This window comes from Medicago sativa, chromosome 3, assembly GCF_051527215.1.
Source record: "Medicago sativa cultivar Bolivia chromosome 3, Bolivia_mono, whole genome shotgun sequence".
Lineage (NCBI taxonomy): Eukaryota > Viridiplantae > Streptophyta > Magnoliopsida > Fabales > Fabaceae > Medicago > Medicago sativa.
In genome coordinates, this window is record NC_140751.1 from 76,601,780 (window position 1) to 76,617,395 (window position 15,616).

At 36.9% G+C, this 15,616-nt stretch overlaps 1 protein-coding gene across 24 annotated transcripts; it reads left to right on the forward strand.

The window, feature by feature from the left end:
- The first annotated feature begins 472 nt into the window (after nt 1-472).
- Nucleotides 473-10,755, forward strand: MOS1 (modifier of snc1). Of its 24 annotated transcripts, none has more exons than XM_085754043.1 (11): nt 473-749; nt 2,120-2,194; nt 2,467-2,550; nt 2,644-2,688; nt 2,789-3,164; nt 5,272-5,374; nt 6,084-6,155; nt 6,313-7,585; nt 7,665-7,926; nt 8,004-8,258; nt 8,424-10,755. In XM_085754043.1, the coding sequence occupies exons 2-11, from the start codon at nt 2,163-2,165 to the stop codon at nt 10,323-10,325; spliced, it is 4,404 nt and encodes a 1,467-aa protein (XP_085610169.1). In that variant the 5' UTR covers nt 473-749; nt 2,120-2,162; the 3' UTR covers nt 10,326-10,755. The 24 variants fall into 24 exon arrangements, with proteins under 24 accessions (XP_085610169.1, XP_085610173.1, XP_085610171.1 ...); XM_085754047.1 differs by having other exon boundaries at nt 8,040-8,258; XM_085754045.1 differs by having other exon boundaries at nt 7,692-7,926.
- The last annotated feature ends 4,861 nt before the right edge of the window (nt 10,756-15,616 follow it).

The window sequence follows — 15,616 nt, forward strand, 5'->3', positions numbered from 1 at the left end:
GTCTAACGACAATACTTAGCAAATCCTAAGTAAATAATTGTGTGTTTGAGTACGTTTCAACTTATCAAATCTTTGAAACTAAAATTTAACTTGTAACTTACAAAAACAACTTTATATAGTGTTTTAAATGTACTATATACTTTTTTTTTAGAAAAAAAATTACTATATACTTAAAGGTATGAAATATTCTCATTCAAACACATTTGTGTTTACGTTAAAAATAATTTTATTAATCAATGAAAGTCTAACAAATTTTTTTTGGCGGTGGTTGAGATTTGAACCTCAGACCCCTGCATATATTATACATTGTCCATACCAACTGAGCGAAGCTCGACATGAAAGTGTAACAAATGTTAAAATCACAAAAATTCTCATCTTAAAAAAATACAAAAATTAACTAAAAATTATAATATATAGTTTGATGAAATTTTATAATAATAATATATATAGTTACGGGGCCAAGGGAAGAGTGAAAATTGATATCATACGCAAAGCACACATCTTACGAACTAATTCGACTGTTCCAGGTTTCAGGTTAAGCTTCTTCTCTCTTTCTATTTTTTCTTCTATCTTCAATTTTCTCTTACGATCCAAAATCAAAACCGTTATCGTAACCGAAACTCACCACTCTCTTAGATCTCTTTCTCTCTGAAACTCATATTCTCCAACCTCGTTATCTCTTCCGTTTTTTCTCCAATCGCTTCGCTAGGGTTTCCACGAACCACTTCCCTTTCCTTTCATCATTCAAGGCAAGATAATTTTCCTATCAAAAATCGTTAATCGTGCATTCAAATTCAATTGCAAACGATATTTAACAACTTCTTAATTTTTTTTTTTTATAATTTTCATTCGGACCATGCTTAACACTTGGAAATTGTTATCATATGCATGTGATTGTTGGATCCACTTTTCTGTAAACGGTTAGGTTTGTTTATGGATAAGATTGTGAAAGTGTTTGATTCGCGCGAAGATCACTGCTATTATTATTATCATTGGATTTGAATGTAAACGTGTCTGAAAATGTGTTATTTGATGGACTTTGTTATAGCACATGTCAATTTTTGTGATTTGTAGTAAGAGCTAGTAATTGTATTCATTAAGTGTTGTTAACAGAATTGAAGCTATGATATGGTAAAAAATAAAATGAGCGAGGTTGTTATATATGTTTTTAGTATTATAGTATGCACTAGTTGATTTGGTAGATAAGACAATTAGACTATTAATGCCTTAGTGGAAATTTTGTACACGTGGTAACGGAAAAAACCGGTGTTGTAGGGGAAATTTTATACACGTGTTAACGAAAAAACCGGTGTTGCAGGGGCTATGCTGAAGTGCTATAGCGTTACTATAACCGCTATCTAACAACAACACGTCGTAGTTAGTCCTGTAGCATAGAACAATAACAGAAAAACCAACGTTGTAGCCCCTTTACTGAAGGGCTATGGCGTTACTATTAATTTTACCGCTATTCGACAACATGTTCTTAATCGCGTAGCAAGGAGGAATAGTGGTTTGTTAAAATTCGACTACGCTTTAGCGCGATAGCACTGCTATAGCCGCTATTTGACAATTCTTAAAAGAAAGGTTAGTTTAGTCAAATAATTTGGGTAGTGATAGATGGGTGTCATCAACAACTGAACTTCTCGATTATGTTTGAGATTTTCAGTTTGATTGCTCAATTATTTAGATTAGTTGTCAAATGTGGTGATGAAAGATCAAAACAATGCAATAAGAATGGTATTTTGGACGAGATGTAGCATACAATCACAGCTATAATATTATGAGATACATGTGTCCTTAGTTTTTATTGAGAATAAGGGTTGATAACTTTGGGACTATTGATATTGAGATTGGTTGTCGAGAATTTTTTGCTACAAGACAACCATATTATAATAAGTCACCCTATGTCATTCTTGAATAGTTTAATTTAACCATATTATAATAAATCACCCTATGTCATTCTTGAATAGTTTAATAGAATTAATAGCATTTAAGGAAGAGTTCAATCCTGCTCTCCCTCTCTGAAATTTAGTGGTAATGTCATAATTGCAAATATATACAAATAATTGCAATATATCATATTGACGGAATTGTCGTTCTCTCTGTATCTTTTTATTAGGTCCTTAAATTGGCTTGAATGATCGTGTCGCGACAACCAGGCTATGACTTCAAGTATGTTGAGTGGGGATCGAAGGTAATTTTGGAATTGTGTGCATTGGAAGCCCCTAGAATTGGGCTAGTGAGGAGGGATTTGGGTATTCAAAAGCTAATTTGTGCCTTGTTATGCATATCATCTTGTGATACATCCTTGTAGAAAATCAACTGTTTTTATGATCATATGATTCTGATGCTAACCACTAGCTTCCTTAAGCGAGGAGGTTTCAAATTTTCATCCTTCCATTTGCACATAAATGCATTTTTATCAATACACTGAATATATATATTAATGATGATAATACTGCGCAGGTTGACCTCTTCCACCAGAAGAGGTGGCATGACCGTGTTAGGGAAAGTTGTAGTTCCAAAACCTATAAACTTACCCAGTCAGAGGTATTTGATTTCTAGTGCAATTATTTGCCGTCTCAGTTATCTAGTGTTTTTTTTTTCCATGATCTAAACTTGCTTATTTTCTTTTGTTTTAAGGTTAGAAAATCATGGTCTGGACCCAAATGTGGAGATAGTGCCCAAGTGAGTAAATATTCTATTGAGCCGACTAATATATATTTTTCTGCTGCTTTTGTTCCTCTAGATTAGATAATTGATTCTTGTGTTGTCTTGTATTGTTTAGGGGTACCCTTGGCTGGGGCAGTAAATCATCATCTTCTGCATCAAATGCATGGGGTTCTTCTTTGTCTCCCAATGCCAATGCTGGGGCTAGTTCACCCAGTCATCTCAGTGCCCGTCCATCATCTGGTGGAAGTGGCACGCGACCTTCAACTTCTGGCAGTGATATGGCTTCTGAACTAACTACTACTAGTGCATGGGGTTCAAGCTCTCGGCCTTCATCAGCATCGGGGCCGCCAACATCAAATCAGACTTCACAAACATCATTGCGTCCTCGCAGTGCTGAAACAAGACTTGGTAGCTCACACTTATCTCGATTTGCTGAACACGTGGGTGAAAACTCAGTGGCATGGAATGGGGCTAGAACTACAGAGACACTGGTAAGCTTCTGTTCTTATTTACGGTTAATCACTTATATGGTGTTAAAAGATCAATAGATTGATTTAATCAATGCTGAAGATGTTGCATCAACAATGACAACAATTGATATGGGGTTTTATTCTCTTGTAGTTAACAAATTTCCATTTTACATCTTCTATCTTTATATGGCTTGGGAATGATACATATCTTGTCAGTGGGCGTAAGTTCTTGGTTAATGAAAGTGTTAGCATATCTAAACAATATCTCATATTAGTATCTTATGATGCATGCGAGTTGTATCTCGATTTGAGACGAATCTCTAGTGTGCATTTTTTTTTTTTTTTGTAAAATGAATCTCATCTTGAACACCGATGAATTTGGATTCATTATGATGAACCCCAATTCGTTCTAATGAATCACCACCGCTATATTCATATAATGTCTCTATCCTATCCCGATCATCAAACGGGTCCTAATTATCGCGTATCTTTTTCTATTAATTGCACCATTTTTTTTAATTAAAGTTTGTTGTTGTTAACTATTTTATTCATTCTTTTTGGCTTTTAGTTGATAATTTCTCTGTCGTAACTATGGTATCTTTCTTTTTTAAAAATTGAGGGTTTAAATATTTGTATTAGAAATTACTAGTGTAAAGATTCACTAACATGCCTGTCTATCCGCTTTTCCACTGCGCTTAATTGTATATATTACGATCAGATATGTTTGACAAATAAGATTAAAATGAACTCTTTCAATAGTGTCAAATAGCGTTCCTATTGTAGTGGTGTTGCTCCTATTTTATTGGGGTTTAACTAATTCTTAATTAATAAGTTAAATTCCTATTGTAGTGTTGCTGTTCCTATTTTAATGGGATGTAATCTTTTTTTAATTAATAAGTTAAATAATAAAGTAAAAGGGATACATTTGTAAATGTAATAGTTTAAATGAAGGATAAAATTGGAAGTGAAAAAGTCACTCCAAAATCATGAATCCCCTTTATATATAGTTATAGAAGATTAATTAGGTGTCCATATTATATATAAGGATGGAAGATTAATTAGGTATCCATAATCTTTGACCTATTTAGCTGCAGTCTTGCTGTCAGATGCTCCACACTAATATCTAGATTGGCAACCATGCTTTAGAAAATATTGTGGGAAATGACGGAAAGTGTCCCAACTTCCCAAGACTAATAAGGCAAGGCTCAGCGTCAGAGATTACTAGGGAAACCTTTGTTGGCTTGGCACATACAAATCTGATCTACCATACACTTTTAACATTATAAGCCAATTCAGGCATGACTCTAGGATAAGATCATTTCAGGTTAAGCGTTAGATTCTTAATATCTTAATACCCAACAACCGTGCCAAAAATAAGACTTTTTTTCTTTCCAAATAGTGGAAATTTTGCCATGAAGATCAGTTACTGATTGAAGGTCGGCATCTGGTTGTTATGTTTCTTCTACTTGGAAACTATTAACATGGAAGAGATGCATACTGTAGTTGCTCAGCGTGTAAAAGCTAAATTTTGAGCTATGGTTCCAGGTTGCTGTAACTTGCAAGATATTGTAATGTGGATGAAGATTATATTGAATGATTTGAGTATGAAGTATGATGTTCCCATGAAACTGTTTCTTGACAATAAATTAGCCATCACAATATCCCAAAATATTGTTCTGGATTACAGAACAAAACACATTGAGATAGACTGGAACTTAATCATGGAGAGATTTGTAGAAGACTTGTAACCGGAATATATTTTCCTTTGTGATTGTTTGGAAATGTACCAAGGGATTGCTTAAGGGTGCTTTTAGGATCTTACTAGCAAGGTGAGAATGAGATATATCTCAAGGGGGAATATTGTAATTTGTAAATGTAAAAAACGCCAATTTAGGACAATATATTGCTGTACAGGTTTACTGATTTATTTCTCTTGTTTGAACTGATTTTCTCATTTATTTTCCTTTATCGGCTTAAACCTATACAATGTTAACCATCTCTGTATCATTAACTAAAGAATACAATCTTTCCAAATTTCTTTCAAGTTATTGTTGTAATTACTAATTCCAGGGATGTTATGGAAGGTGATTTTTCATGTGTCTGATATTGTACCACTGTCCTAATGTAGGGAATTACACAACGCAAGAATGATGATTTTTCTTTGAGCACTGGAGATTTTCCTACTCTTGGTTCTGAGAAGGACAAATCTGTACATGATGTTGAGTTGCAAGGTAGCTTATTATGCATAACTATTATCAACATTGATAGTAGTGCTGCCTTCTTTTGTCTTCAGATGCCTTCTTTTGTCTTTAGATGCCTTTGTATTTTTAGATTTTTATAGTTTTACACTGCATACGTTGTCCATTGACAAGTGATTGCTGTAATATCCAATGCCCTGCCCTGTCTCAGACACACCTTTCAATTTACTCCTTGAACTCCTAGCAGTTGCTGTGTGAATATGCACCCAGAAACTTGAATTATTTTATTAGAAATTTGCATTTTTCCCACAGTCTGTCATGTTCTGGTTCCGGAGTATTTTTTGGTCAGGTAAGACATGAAAAGAGATTGGGATGCTCGATTACTTGACTTTTTCTCTTGGTTTCTAGGTGTTTTCTTTTGCTTTTTACTTGTAAGAATGTCTTATTAGCTTTATACTATTTTTTTTTTAATAAAATTCCTTTAATAAAATATGAAAAGATTACGGGTGGCACATCTTATTTTGGTTTACATTGATTTTCTTATATACATATCAGTATGGTACTATAAGTATTGAATTAAAATTTGCTTTTGTTTATTAATCATGTTTACACTATATTTTGTTTCACTGTTTTTGCTGCTTTGTTAGTAGTTTTGTTTAAAATAGTTGAGAAAGAAAGAGTGTCTTCAGAGATGTTAATTGTTGTCTCGAGTTTTGATTAAAAATTTATCAACCATTGGCAGATCACGGTTCTCATATTCGACCAGACTCTTCTTCTGGACTTCGGAGAGAGAAAAATGAGACCTCAACTGTCGGTTCGTCTTCAGGCTCTTGCTGTTATATTAATGTGTTGATGTGGTTTTTCGTCTGAATTTGGTGTTGGTTCTGTTTGGTTTTGTTACTGCCTATTTCTGCTTCTAGGTTTTGTGATCTATCATTGATGGTGATGATTATGTGTTGCTTGTGTCATAGATGATGTTCCTGTTCATGATAATGCAAAGGGTGAAGCTATAAATTCTTGGAGAAGAGACTATCAAGCTTTTAATGAGGGTGGTATGAGGCCTGGAATAGAGAAATGGCCAGGGAATCTCCAGACTTATCATAATATTCCTCCTCAACACTTTGATGTTTGGCGTGGTGCTCCAGTAAATAACCATCAACGTGATATTTGGTTCAGAGGTCCACCTAATGGTCCTCCTTTTGCTCCAGGTGGATTTCCAATGGAACCATTTCCATTTTATCGTCCACAATTTCCACCTAATGGTCTCACCAATCCACCTCAAGTTCCTCCTCCTGGAAGTGGTCCAAGAGGGCAGCATAATAATGGAGAACTTTACAGGCCACCTCATATGCCTGATGCTTACATTCCTCCAGGTATGCCATTGAGACCTGGTTTTTTTCCTGGCCCAATGGCCTATGAAGGCTACTATGGTCCTCCAATGGGCTATTGTAATTCAAACGATCGTGATGTCCCTTTCATGGGAATGGCAGCTGGAGCCCCTGTTTATAATAGGAACTCAAGTCAGAATCCACATGAGCCTGGCAATTCACATGGTAGATCTGGTGGACATGATCCTGCGGTAAAGCCATTGGCCTCAGAACCGGTAGAATCGAGCCACACTCCTGATACTGTCGGACCCTACAGGGTTCTTCTTAAACAACACAACAACTGGGATGGGAAAAACGAGCCAACAAACTGCGAGGACTCGTTAAAAACTAATGAATCATTTGTCGATATGAGGGACCAAGTGACAATGTCTGTCCAGGAGAATGATCATATTAGGAACATGAAGACAGATTTAAGGAGGACAAGTGCTCATGGCAAAGAAGCTTCTTCTCAAACATCGGGAAATCAAGGATCTAGTTTTGTAAACAATGCCAAATCACTTGAAAGCACCAGAAGCTTTAATAATGATAATATTGCATCAAGGAAATTGGATGGTGTAGTTTCTAATACACTAGAAACTTCATCAAGATTGCCCTCCCCTCAAGATTCCTCTCTGATTCAAAAGATAGAGGGTTTAAATGCAAAAGCCAGGGATAATTCATCTACTAAAAGTAAGGAGGAGAGGAGGAATAAGTTCCATCCTGATAGCCATGCGGAAAATGAAGGCAGTGCTGGTGTTGTGTTTCCTGATACAACCCTTGCCACTGAAGTTAAAAATCCAACTGCTCGTGGAGTGGGTGCTTTTGGAGGCGAAAAGAATTTTGAATCATCATCAGTCAGTGGAACAGCCACATCCAGGTTAGCCATTTTTTTTATATTAACTGCTTTAATTGTGGGTCATTTACCGTGGTGAATATATTGAAATGCTTATCCACAGGCATATTTCTCATGGCATGCAAGGCAGAGGCAATCATCGTAAGGGAAGACTTGATACTCAAGATGCTGATGGTTGGCGAAAGAAGTCTGGGGTCATAGATTCTTCAACTTCATCAGGTGCACAGTTGGATGCAACTAACATTCTTGTTGGTGAGCATCAAATATCTGTTGAGGCCTACGAAAGGTCTGGGTCCTATAGCCAAGTAGGGCGCGAAGGAGAGTCTATGCAAAACTTGGCTAATTCAGCTGATAACCATGCACAGGTAATGCACACACCATTTCTGTACTTACTGCTTGCTATGCTTTACATTGAAATCTTGTACACTTTGAAACTCTTCAGCATGCTAATAATACAAAAGAGTTGGCCAAGCAACAGACTAAGCAACGGCAGGAGGAAGAGGTGGAGCGGCCTAAAAAGCAAAAGGCTAAAAGTCTAGTGAAGTTAGGCGAGGTAAACAAGCGCACACAAGCCGTGGAAGGGTCAACACAGAAAGTGCATGATGCAAATTCTGCCCTACAGAATAAGCAAGAAGCATTTCAACCTTCTGGAGCAGCCGCTTCATCTGTAATGCCTAATGACAATGATGCCTGTCAGGTCAGTGATGCCAACATTAACAGAGTTCAAAAAGCACCCATCTTGTCCAGTGAAACACCTTTAGAGACAGTAAAGAATGCCGACAAAGAACCTGTTCTGAATCACAATAAATCAGCGACCTTGTTCCACAATGTTAATTATGCTGATGCCACTAACGCTTTACAGGTTCATAACAATGTCACATCAAGGCAGAAAAGAGCGGGCTATAAACATAAAAATAATCTTTCTCAAGAGAAGACTTTGAATGTTTCTACAACCTCAAATGTCCCAAAAGTTGAGAATCACACAGTGGCTCATGTTAATGTTTCTTCTGGCATTGCTGCTGGTACAAATGAAGTTATTTCAACCTTCAGCTCAGGCTTACCCATGAATTCAACTTCTACGGTTGAGTCGCCTGTAAACCAGAAAAGGAAGAATAGCAGGAATAGTAAAAACAAACAGAAAGTTGAAGAGCCTTTGTCCGTGGCTGCATTACCATCAGCAACTGCAAAGGAAGTCAATCTTTCTAGAAGCTCTGTTGAAAATAAAGCCAGAAAAGACGTCGAATTAGATCAGGGCTCAGACCAAAGATATATAGAAAATGAAGAACCTTATGGTAGAATGAATGGCCAGTTGAAATCACAGCATTCTCGTAGGATGCCAAGAAGCTTGCAGGCTAATAGACAATCAGAAAAATCCCATGGGTGTGATGTTTTGATGTGGGCACCTGTTAAACCACCAAACAACATAGAGATCTTGGATGAATCAAGTGAGAAAAGTAAGACTGAGGCAATTGTTCCTGCAAAGAGTGATCAGCAGGTGCATAGTTTAAAAAATAAGAGGGCTGAAATGGAGAGATATGTTCCAAAACCTGTTGCAAAAGAAATGGCTCAGCAAGGAAATTTACAACAAGTGGTGCCCTCGATAAGTCAAGTTCCAGCAGATGACTGTGTTGAAAGAGTTGATTCTGGTCCTCATGGTCCCCAGAATACTAGGCATGCTATTTCAGGTGTTGGAAAAATGGGTTCTGTAATGGAATCTAAAAATGGAGATAGCAGGCAGAGTAGGGCTTGGAAGGGAAAAGCACATGGATCATGGCGGCAAAGGAATTCAATAGAATCAAATGATATGCATGACATGCAAGATGGAGTGAACCATGGTTCAAATTCCTGTCAAAATATTCAGATACCAATGGAGCGTCAGCAATTGCATGTGTCTGAAACAAGCTTGTTGAGAGGGCATTCAAAGCATGCCAATGACACTAGTAAACCAGATGGCAGGGAGAGGCAGGTTCCTTTTAGACGACAGAAGGGCACTGGGGTGAACCATGAAGTTGATGAGAAGAAAAATGCTGGGGACACAGGGAAAACTGAAACATTGCTATCATCGTTTGAGCAAAATCAACCAGATCTCAATGCTGTTTCCATGGAAAGTCAAAGTACTGGAGATCGTATTTCATCTCATTGGCAACCCAAATTTCAGGCATCAACTAATAATCCGAGAGGTAACAGGCCCAAGAGAAAGGAGTCGGCTCATGCTGCTGGTGGTGTATCATTTTCAGATGGTCAAGACAATGAGTCTGGCACTCTTACAGCACAACCTCCGAGCCAATCAGTTCCGGAGAAGTCAAAGAGTGGGGATGCTTCAAATTTAGGGAATCCAGGGACTGTAAGAGAGACTAGAAATGCTCCACCAAAAGGCCGTCCCCACTCCTCGAATCAGGTAGCTGCTAGCTCAAGTGAGCTGGCTCGACCAGGTATGGATTTTAGGCATCAGCAACGTCCATCATCTGGAGGACGCAGAAATGGAAACCAAAACCGTTTTGGAAAGGGACATGAATCTCAGGGAAACTGGGAAACAACTGCGCAAGATGAGTGGCATCATCATAACCAACCTGGTAACCGGGAAAGACAAGGTCCAAACTTTCATAATCATCATGAGTATCAAACTAATGGGCCACATGTTGGTGACAGCAAATCAGACTACTCTGAACGGCCTGAAGATGGTAATTATCAGGCTGGGGGAAGATTTAGGGAGAGAAGTCAAACTCACTCGAGACGAGGTGGTGGAAACTTCTCTCGACGCTAGTTAGAGTGGTGGTTTTGATTAGAAGCTGTTAATGAGTAGTGGTTCTACTTCAAAGATGGTTTTTGTGCTCCATCAGAAGCCCATACGTATTGGTGCTTTGTTCAGTCATATTGGGATATATGTAGTGCAGGTTTTGGATGATTTGAGTTTTGAATGGTAATTGCAGTTGCATCAGTTATGTTCTGATGGTCGGTAGGCATTGGGCAGGGCTAGGAACAATGAAGACCATGCCTCATTTTTTTGAGGCTGGGGAAAGAAAAAGTTGGATGGCCGGTGCCCTGTTATTTATTATTCTTCATATGTATCTGAATGAAAATAGTAATTTGATGGCATGGCTTTTTGTTTCTAGTTTTCATCAAAAACTGCTGTCCATTGACTCTGTACCTGTTTCTTCCTTTTTATTTTATATAAGCTTATATATTTTTGGTTCCGACAAGGTTTTTGAGTATAGTTTTTGACAAAAATATTTTTATTGATTGCTAACATTTTCAAAAGTATTTTGAGTTTATGATGACATTTTTTAGCATCCTTATTTATTAGTTCTAGTAGGTTTGCAGCAACTTAACCTAATATTCTCTTATTTCTAAATGTTAATCCGTGATGCAATATTAACCCTAGATTTAACCTAATTTTTTCCATGACTTTACTATATTAACCCTAGATTTAACTTATGCAAAATGTCATGTCTTATTTCTAAATGTTAACCCATGACACAATATTAGTCCTAGATTTAACCTAATTTTTTCCCGTGACTTTACTATATTAACCTTAGATTTAATTTATGCAAAATGTCATCTCTAATTTTAACCTAATTTTTCCCTCCACACTTTTGCATTTAATGTTTATCTAAAGTAAAATAAAATTATGTTCCTAATTATAAGTTGTTTTTTTGGAAAGGAATAACCGTTAACCCGTCTTGCTATACTTAACCTAATCTCCTACTTATAAATGTTAACCCGTCTTGCTATACTTAACCTATTATGTTACGTTACTTATACCTATTATGTTACGTTACTTATAAATGTTAATCTGTCTCGCTATACTTAACCTAATTTTAACCTAATTTTTCCCTTGCACTTTTGCATTTAATGTTTATCTAAAGTTATGTTCCTAATTATATGCTATTTTTTTTGGAAATCTCTTACTTATAAATGTTAACCCGTCTCGCTATACTTAACATAATTTTAACCTAATTTTTCCCTCCACACTTTTGCATTTAATGTTTATCTAAAGTAAAATAAAATTATGTTCCTAATTATATGCTGTTTTTTTGGAAAGGAATAACCGTTAACCCGTCTCGCTATACTTAACATAATCTCTTACTTATAAATGATAACCCGTCTTACTATACTTAACCTATTATGTTACGTTACGGTATCAAGAACGATGTCATGGAAAATTATGTTATGGTACAGTACTAACGTTTATGCTTCTTAATATTATGAAATACTATATGACAATCATGACATTAATCTAAACTATTTTGTTACCTATTACCGTTAAATATTACCTTCCATATGACCCGTGCGTTAGCACGGGTCGATGGTCTAGTTTATTTGTAACCTGTATAGCTAAATAAAATTCATGTTGTTATTGTCCCGTATCATTTCCCGCCGTTTTAACTCTAGTGTGAAGGGGAGTGAGGGAGAGGCTAAGGTTCTCTTTAGTAAGACACATATTTGAGTTTATGGATTATATAGCTTATAACTTATAAGTTCATATGGCTAAAAAATTAGTCACTGACATTTTTTCATGAGCTTATAGCTTATTTTTGAGCTTATACCATTTTTTTTTATGTTATTTCAAGTAACTTATAGTTTAAAGTTAATAGATTATCATCAATTTTCTTCTCAATTTTACCCCTGCAATCTTAATTGGAAAAAATAAATATTAACTTTTTTTTGTGATTTCATATTAATAAGATACTTTAACTGCTAATTTTATCAAACACTACAAATTCAATCAACTAGCTTATCGGCTTATAAATATCTGTTATACGATAACATATCAGTTTTTTTTTACCAAACAGTCTAAAATTTCAGCAGAACAGTCACAACATCCTTTTACGTAAAATGAGTTCGTGAACTAGCTCTACGAGAATTAGGATAATTAACTCAACAATCTCTTCCAGAGTGAACACCCAAAGTAAGGGCAATTTAAGTTTATATCTAAATTAGTAATTTGGATAACTCATTTTTGTGCATCAATTTTTAATCTTTTATCGAAACAACTTTTTCAAAAAATAACTTTCATTGAGATGAGTCACACATCTATAAATATTTCTAAGCGAAAGATGATGTGATTATTTAGAGTGAGAGAATAAAAAATTGTTTTTGAAAAATATTATATGAACAAGTTCAATATTGGTACTATCATTAAATTTTAACCAGTGCAATTTGGTTACTATCATTAAAAAACAAGTGAAAAATCTGAGGGTTTTTCTTTTGAACAAAAAAATCGGAGGTTATTAATGGCCTCCGCTCAAAATTGTTTGCATATAAAAAAATCAAAATTTCTACTCATATCATCATATTCATACTCATACGCAAGTTTTGATTCAAATGTCTTCTAGCATTATGATTTTGAGCCCCTCTAATATTCCAAGAGAGGATGGAGATATCTAGGAGAGCTTCCATAACAAAGAAGACAAGAGGAGACCAGAGGAGGTAACAATTACGTGACCATGTCTTCCTTTCCAATACCTTGGGAATCATGATTTTCTGAAGTAGCAATTTGTTCCACTTGCACATCATCAAGAGTATTGCAGCTTAGGGCAATTACGTGACCATGTCTTCCTTTCCAATACTCATGGCTATCTATGAAACTCATGCTCCTTTTAGCAGACTTTCCTCTTTCTGGTCTAACAATGGTTACATTCCTATACATATCATTGAAGCTAATGGCCACTCTGGAGGAATTTGGCTTTTGAAACACTCGGCTACCAACATCACCACTAATGTCCTTGATTCAAACCGTCACTCCATAACCTTCTCAATTAGCCGTGGTAGTGCCAACACTTGCTGCACTTGTATTTATGCAAGCCCCAACCCTACCTTACGCCCCAACCTCTGGTCTCATCTTGTCAATATCAGCCATTCAACTAATATACCTTGGATTCTCATAGGTGATTTCAATGAAACACTTCTCCCCAGTGATCAAAGAGGGGGAATCTTCCACCACAACCGTGCTGCCACCTTCTCCAATTTCATGAATATTTGCAACCTTCTTGACCTCACAACTACAGGCGGTCGTTTTACTTGGCACAGAAATAACAACGGCATCCGCATTCTCTCCAAAAAGCTTGACAGAGGCCTTGCAAATGTTGAATGGCGTATGTCTTTCCCTGAAGCTTTTGTGGAAGTCCTTTGTAGATTTCATTCTGATCACAATCCTCTACTTCTCCGATTTGGTGGCCTCCCTCTTTCTAGAGGCTCAAGACCATTCCGTTTTGAAGCAGCTTGGATCGACCACAATGATTATGCGGATTTGGTTAAAAGATCTTGGCTTCCCTCCAACAACAACATCACGGCGTCTTTGACAAAAGTTAAGGACAACTCCATCACCTTCAATCATGAAGTTTTTGGAAACATTTTCCAAAGAAAGAAGCATATAGAAAGTCGCCTCAAAGGCATCCAAAATTATCTTGAAAGAGTCGACTCCGCTCGTCACTCCCTCCTTGAAAAAGAGTTGCAACAAGAATACAACCACATTCTTTTCCAAGAAGAAATGCTTTGGTACCAAAAATCAAGAGACAAGTGGGTCAAATTTGGAGATAAAAACACTGCTTTTTTCCATGCCCAAACTATCATTAGAAGGAAGAGAAATAGAATCCACCGGCTTCAGCTCCCTTGTGGTACTTGGACCTCAGATAGCGACACACTCCAAGAAGAGGCCCAAAATTATTTTAAGAACTTTTTCAGTGGTAACCATCCCAACCAGAACCGATCTTTCAACGAAGGAGCACACCCCACCATTGATGCCGAAGGGAAAACCTCTCTAACCTCTCCCATTACCAAAAATGAAGTATTTGCTGCCCTTAAGTCTATGAAGCCTTACAAAGCCCCCGGACCTGACGGTTTCCATTGTATCTTCTTCAAACAATACTGGCATATTGTTGGAGATGATATTTTTCATATGGTCCAAACAGCCTTCCAAACAGGTTATTTTGATCCGGAGATCTCAAGCACTCTCATTGCACTCATTCCTAAAATTGACCCCCCCACTTCATTCAAAGACTTCAGACCCATCAGTCTCTGCAATGTTATCTATAAAATAATCACAAAAGTCTTGGTTCACCGACTGAGGCCTATTCTTACTAACATTATTGGCCCTTACCAAAGCAGTTTTCTGCCTGGTAGGGGTACTTCAGATAATTCTATTGTTTTGCAGGAAATTTTGCATTTCATGAAGCGGTCTAAAAGGAAGAAGGGGTTTGTAGCCTTCAAGCTTGACCTGGAAAAAGCTTTTGACAACGTCAACTGGGACTTCCTTAGCTCATGCCTCCATGATTTTGGTTTCCCTGACATCACCATCAAGCTCATCATGCATTGTGTTTCATCCTCCAGCTTCTCTATCTTATGGAATGGGAACAAACTTCCTTCTTTCAAGCCTACTCATGGTCTCAGACAGGGTGATCCTTTGTCTCCTTATCTTTTCATTCTTTGCATGGAAAAGCTCTCTGTTGCTATTAGTGCCGCTGTTAATCAAGGGAGATGGGATCCGATTCAAATCACAGATAGGGGGCCTCGGATTTCTCATTTACTCTTTGCAGATGATGTCCTCCTTTTCACTAAGGCGAAGAGCTCTCAATTTCATTTCATCCACAATCTTTTTGATAAATTCAGCCGAGCTTCGGGATTGAGAATCAATATTGCCAAGTCAAGAGCCTATTATTCATCAGGTACACCCCATGGAAAAATAACTAGTCTCACCACCATTTCTGGAATCCAAAGCACTCCTTCTCTTGGAAAGTACTTGGGCTTTCCTATGCTTCAAGGCCGCCCCAAAAGAAGCGACTTTAACTTCATAATTGAAAAAATGCAAACTCGCCTGTCTTCTTGGAAGAGTAGACTCCTAAACAGAACAGGTAGATTAACTCTTGCAACATCTGTTTTATCCTCCATTCCTACTTACTATATGCAGATTAATTGGCTTCCCCAAAATATTTGTGATAGTATTGATCAGACAACTCGGAATTTCATTTGGAAAGGAACAAATAACAAAGGAATTCATCTTGTGAATTGGAAAAAGGTCACTAGTCCGAAACAACTTGGTGGATTGGGTGTTCGAAC

Excerpts from the sequence above, each read along its gene's own strand:
- MOS1 (XM_085754029.1), top strand. The coding sequence starts at position 2,163 with ATGACTTCAAGTATGTTGAGTGGGGATCGAAG. Across the intron at positions 2,195-2,466 it reads ATGTTGAGTGGGGATCGAAG|GTTGACCTCTTCCACCAGAA; the intron begins GTAATTTTGGAA and ends AATACTGCGCAG. Across the intron at positions 7,586-7,664 it reads AGTGGAACAGCCACATCCAG|GCATATTTCTCATGGCATGC; the intron begins GTTAGCCATTTT and ends GCTTATCCACAG.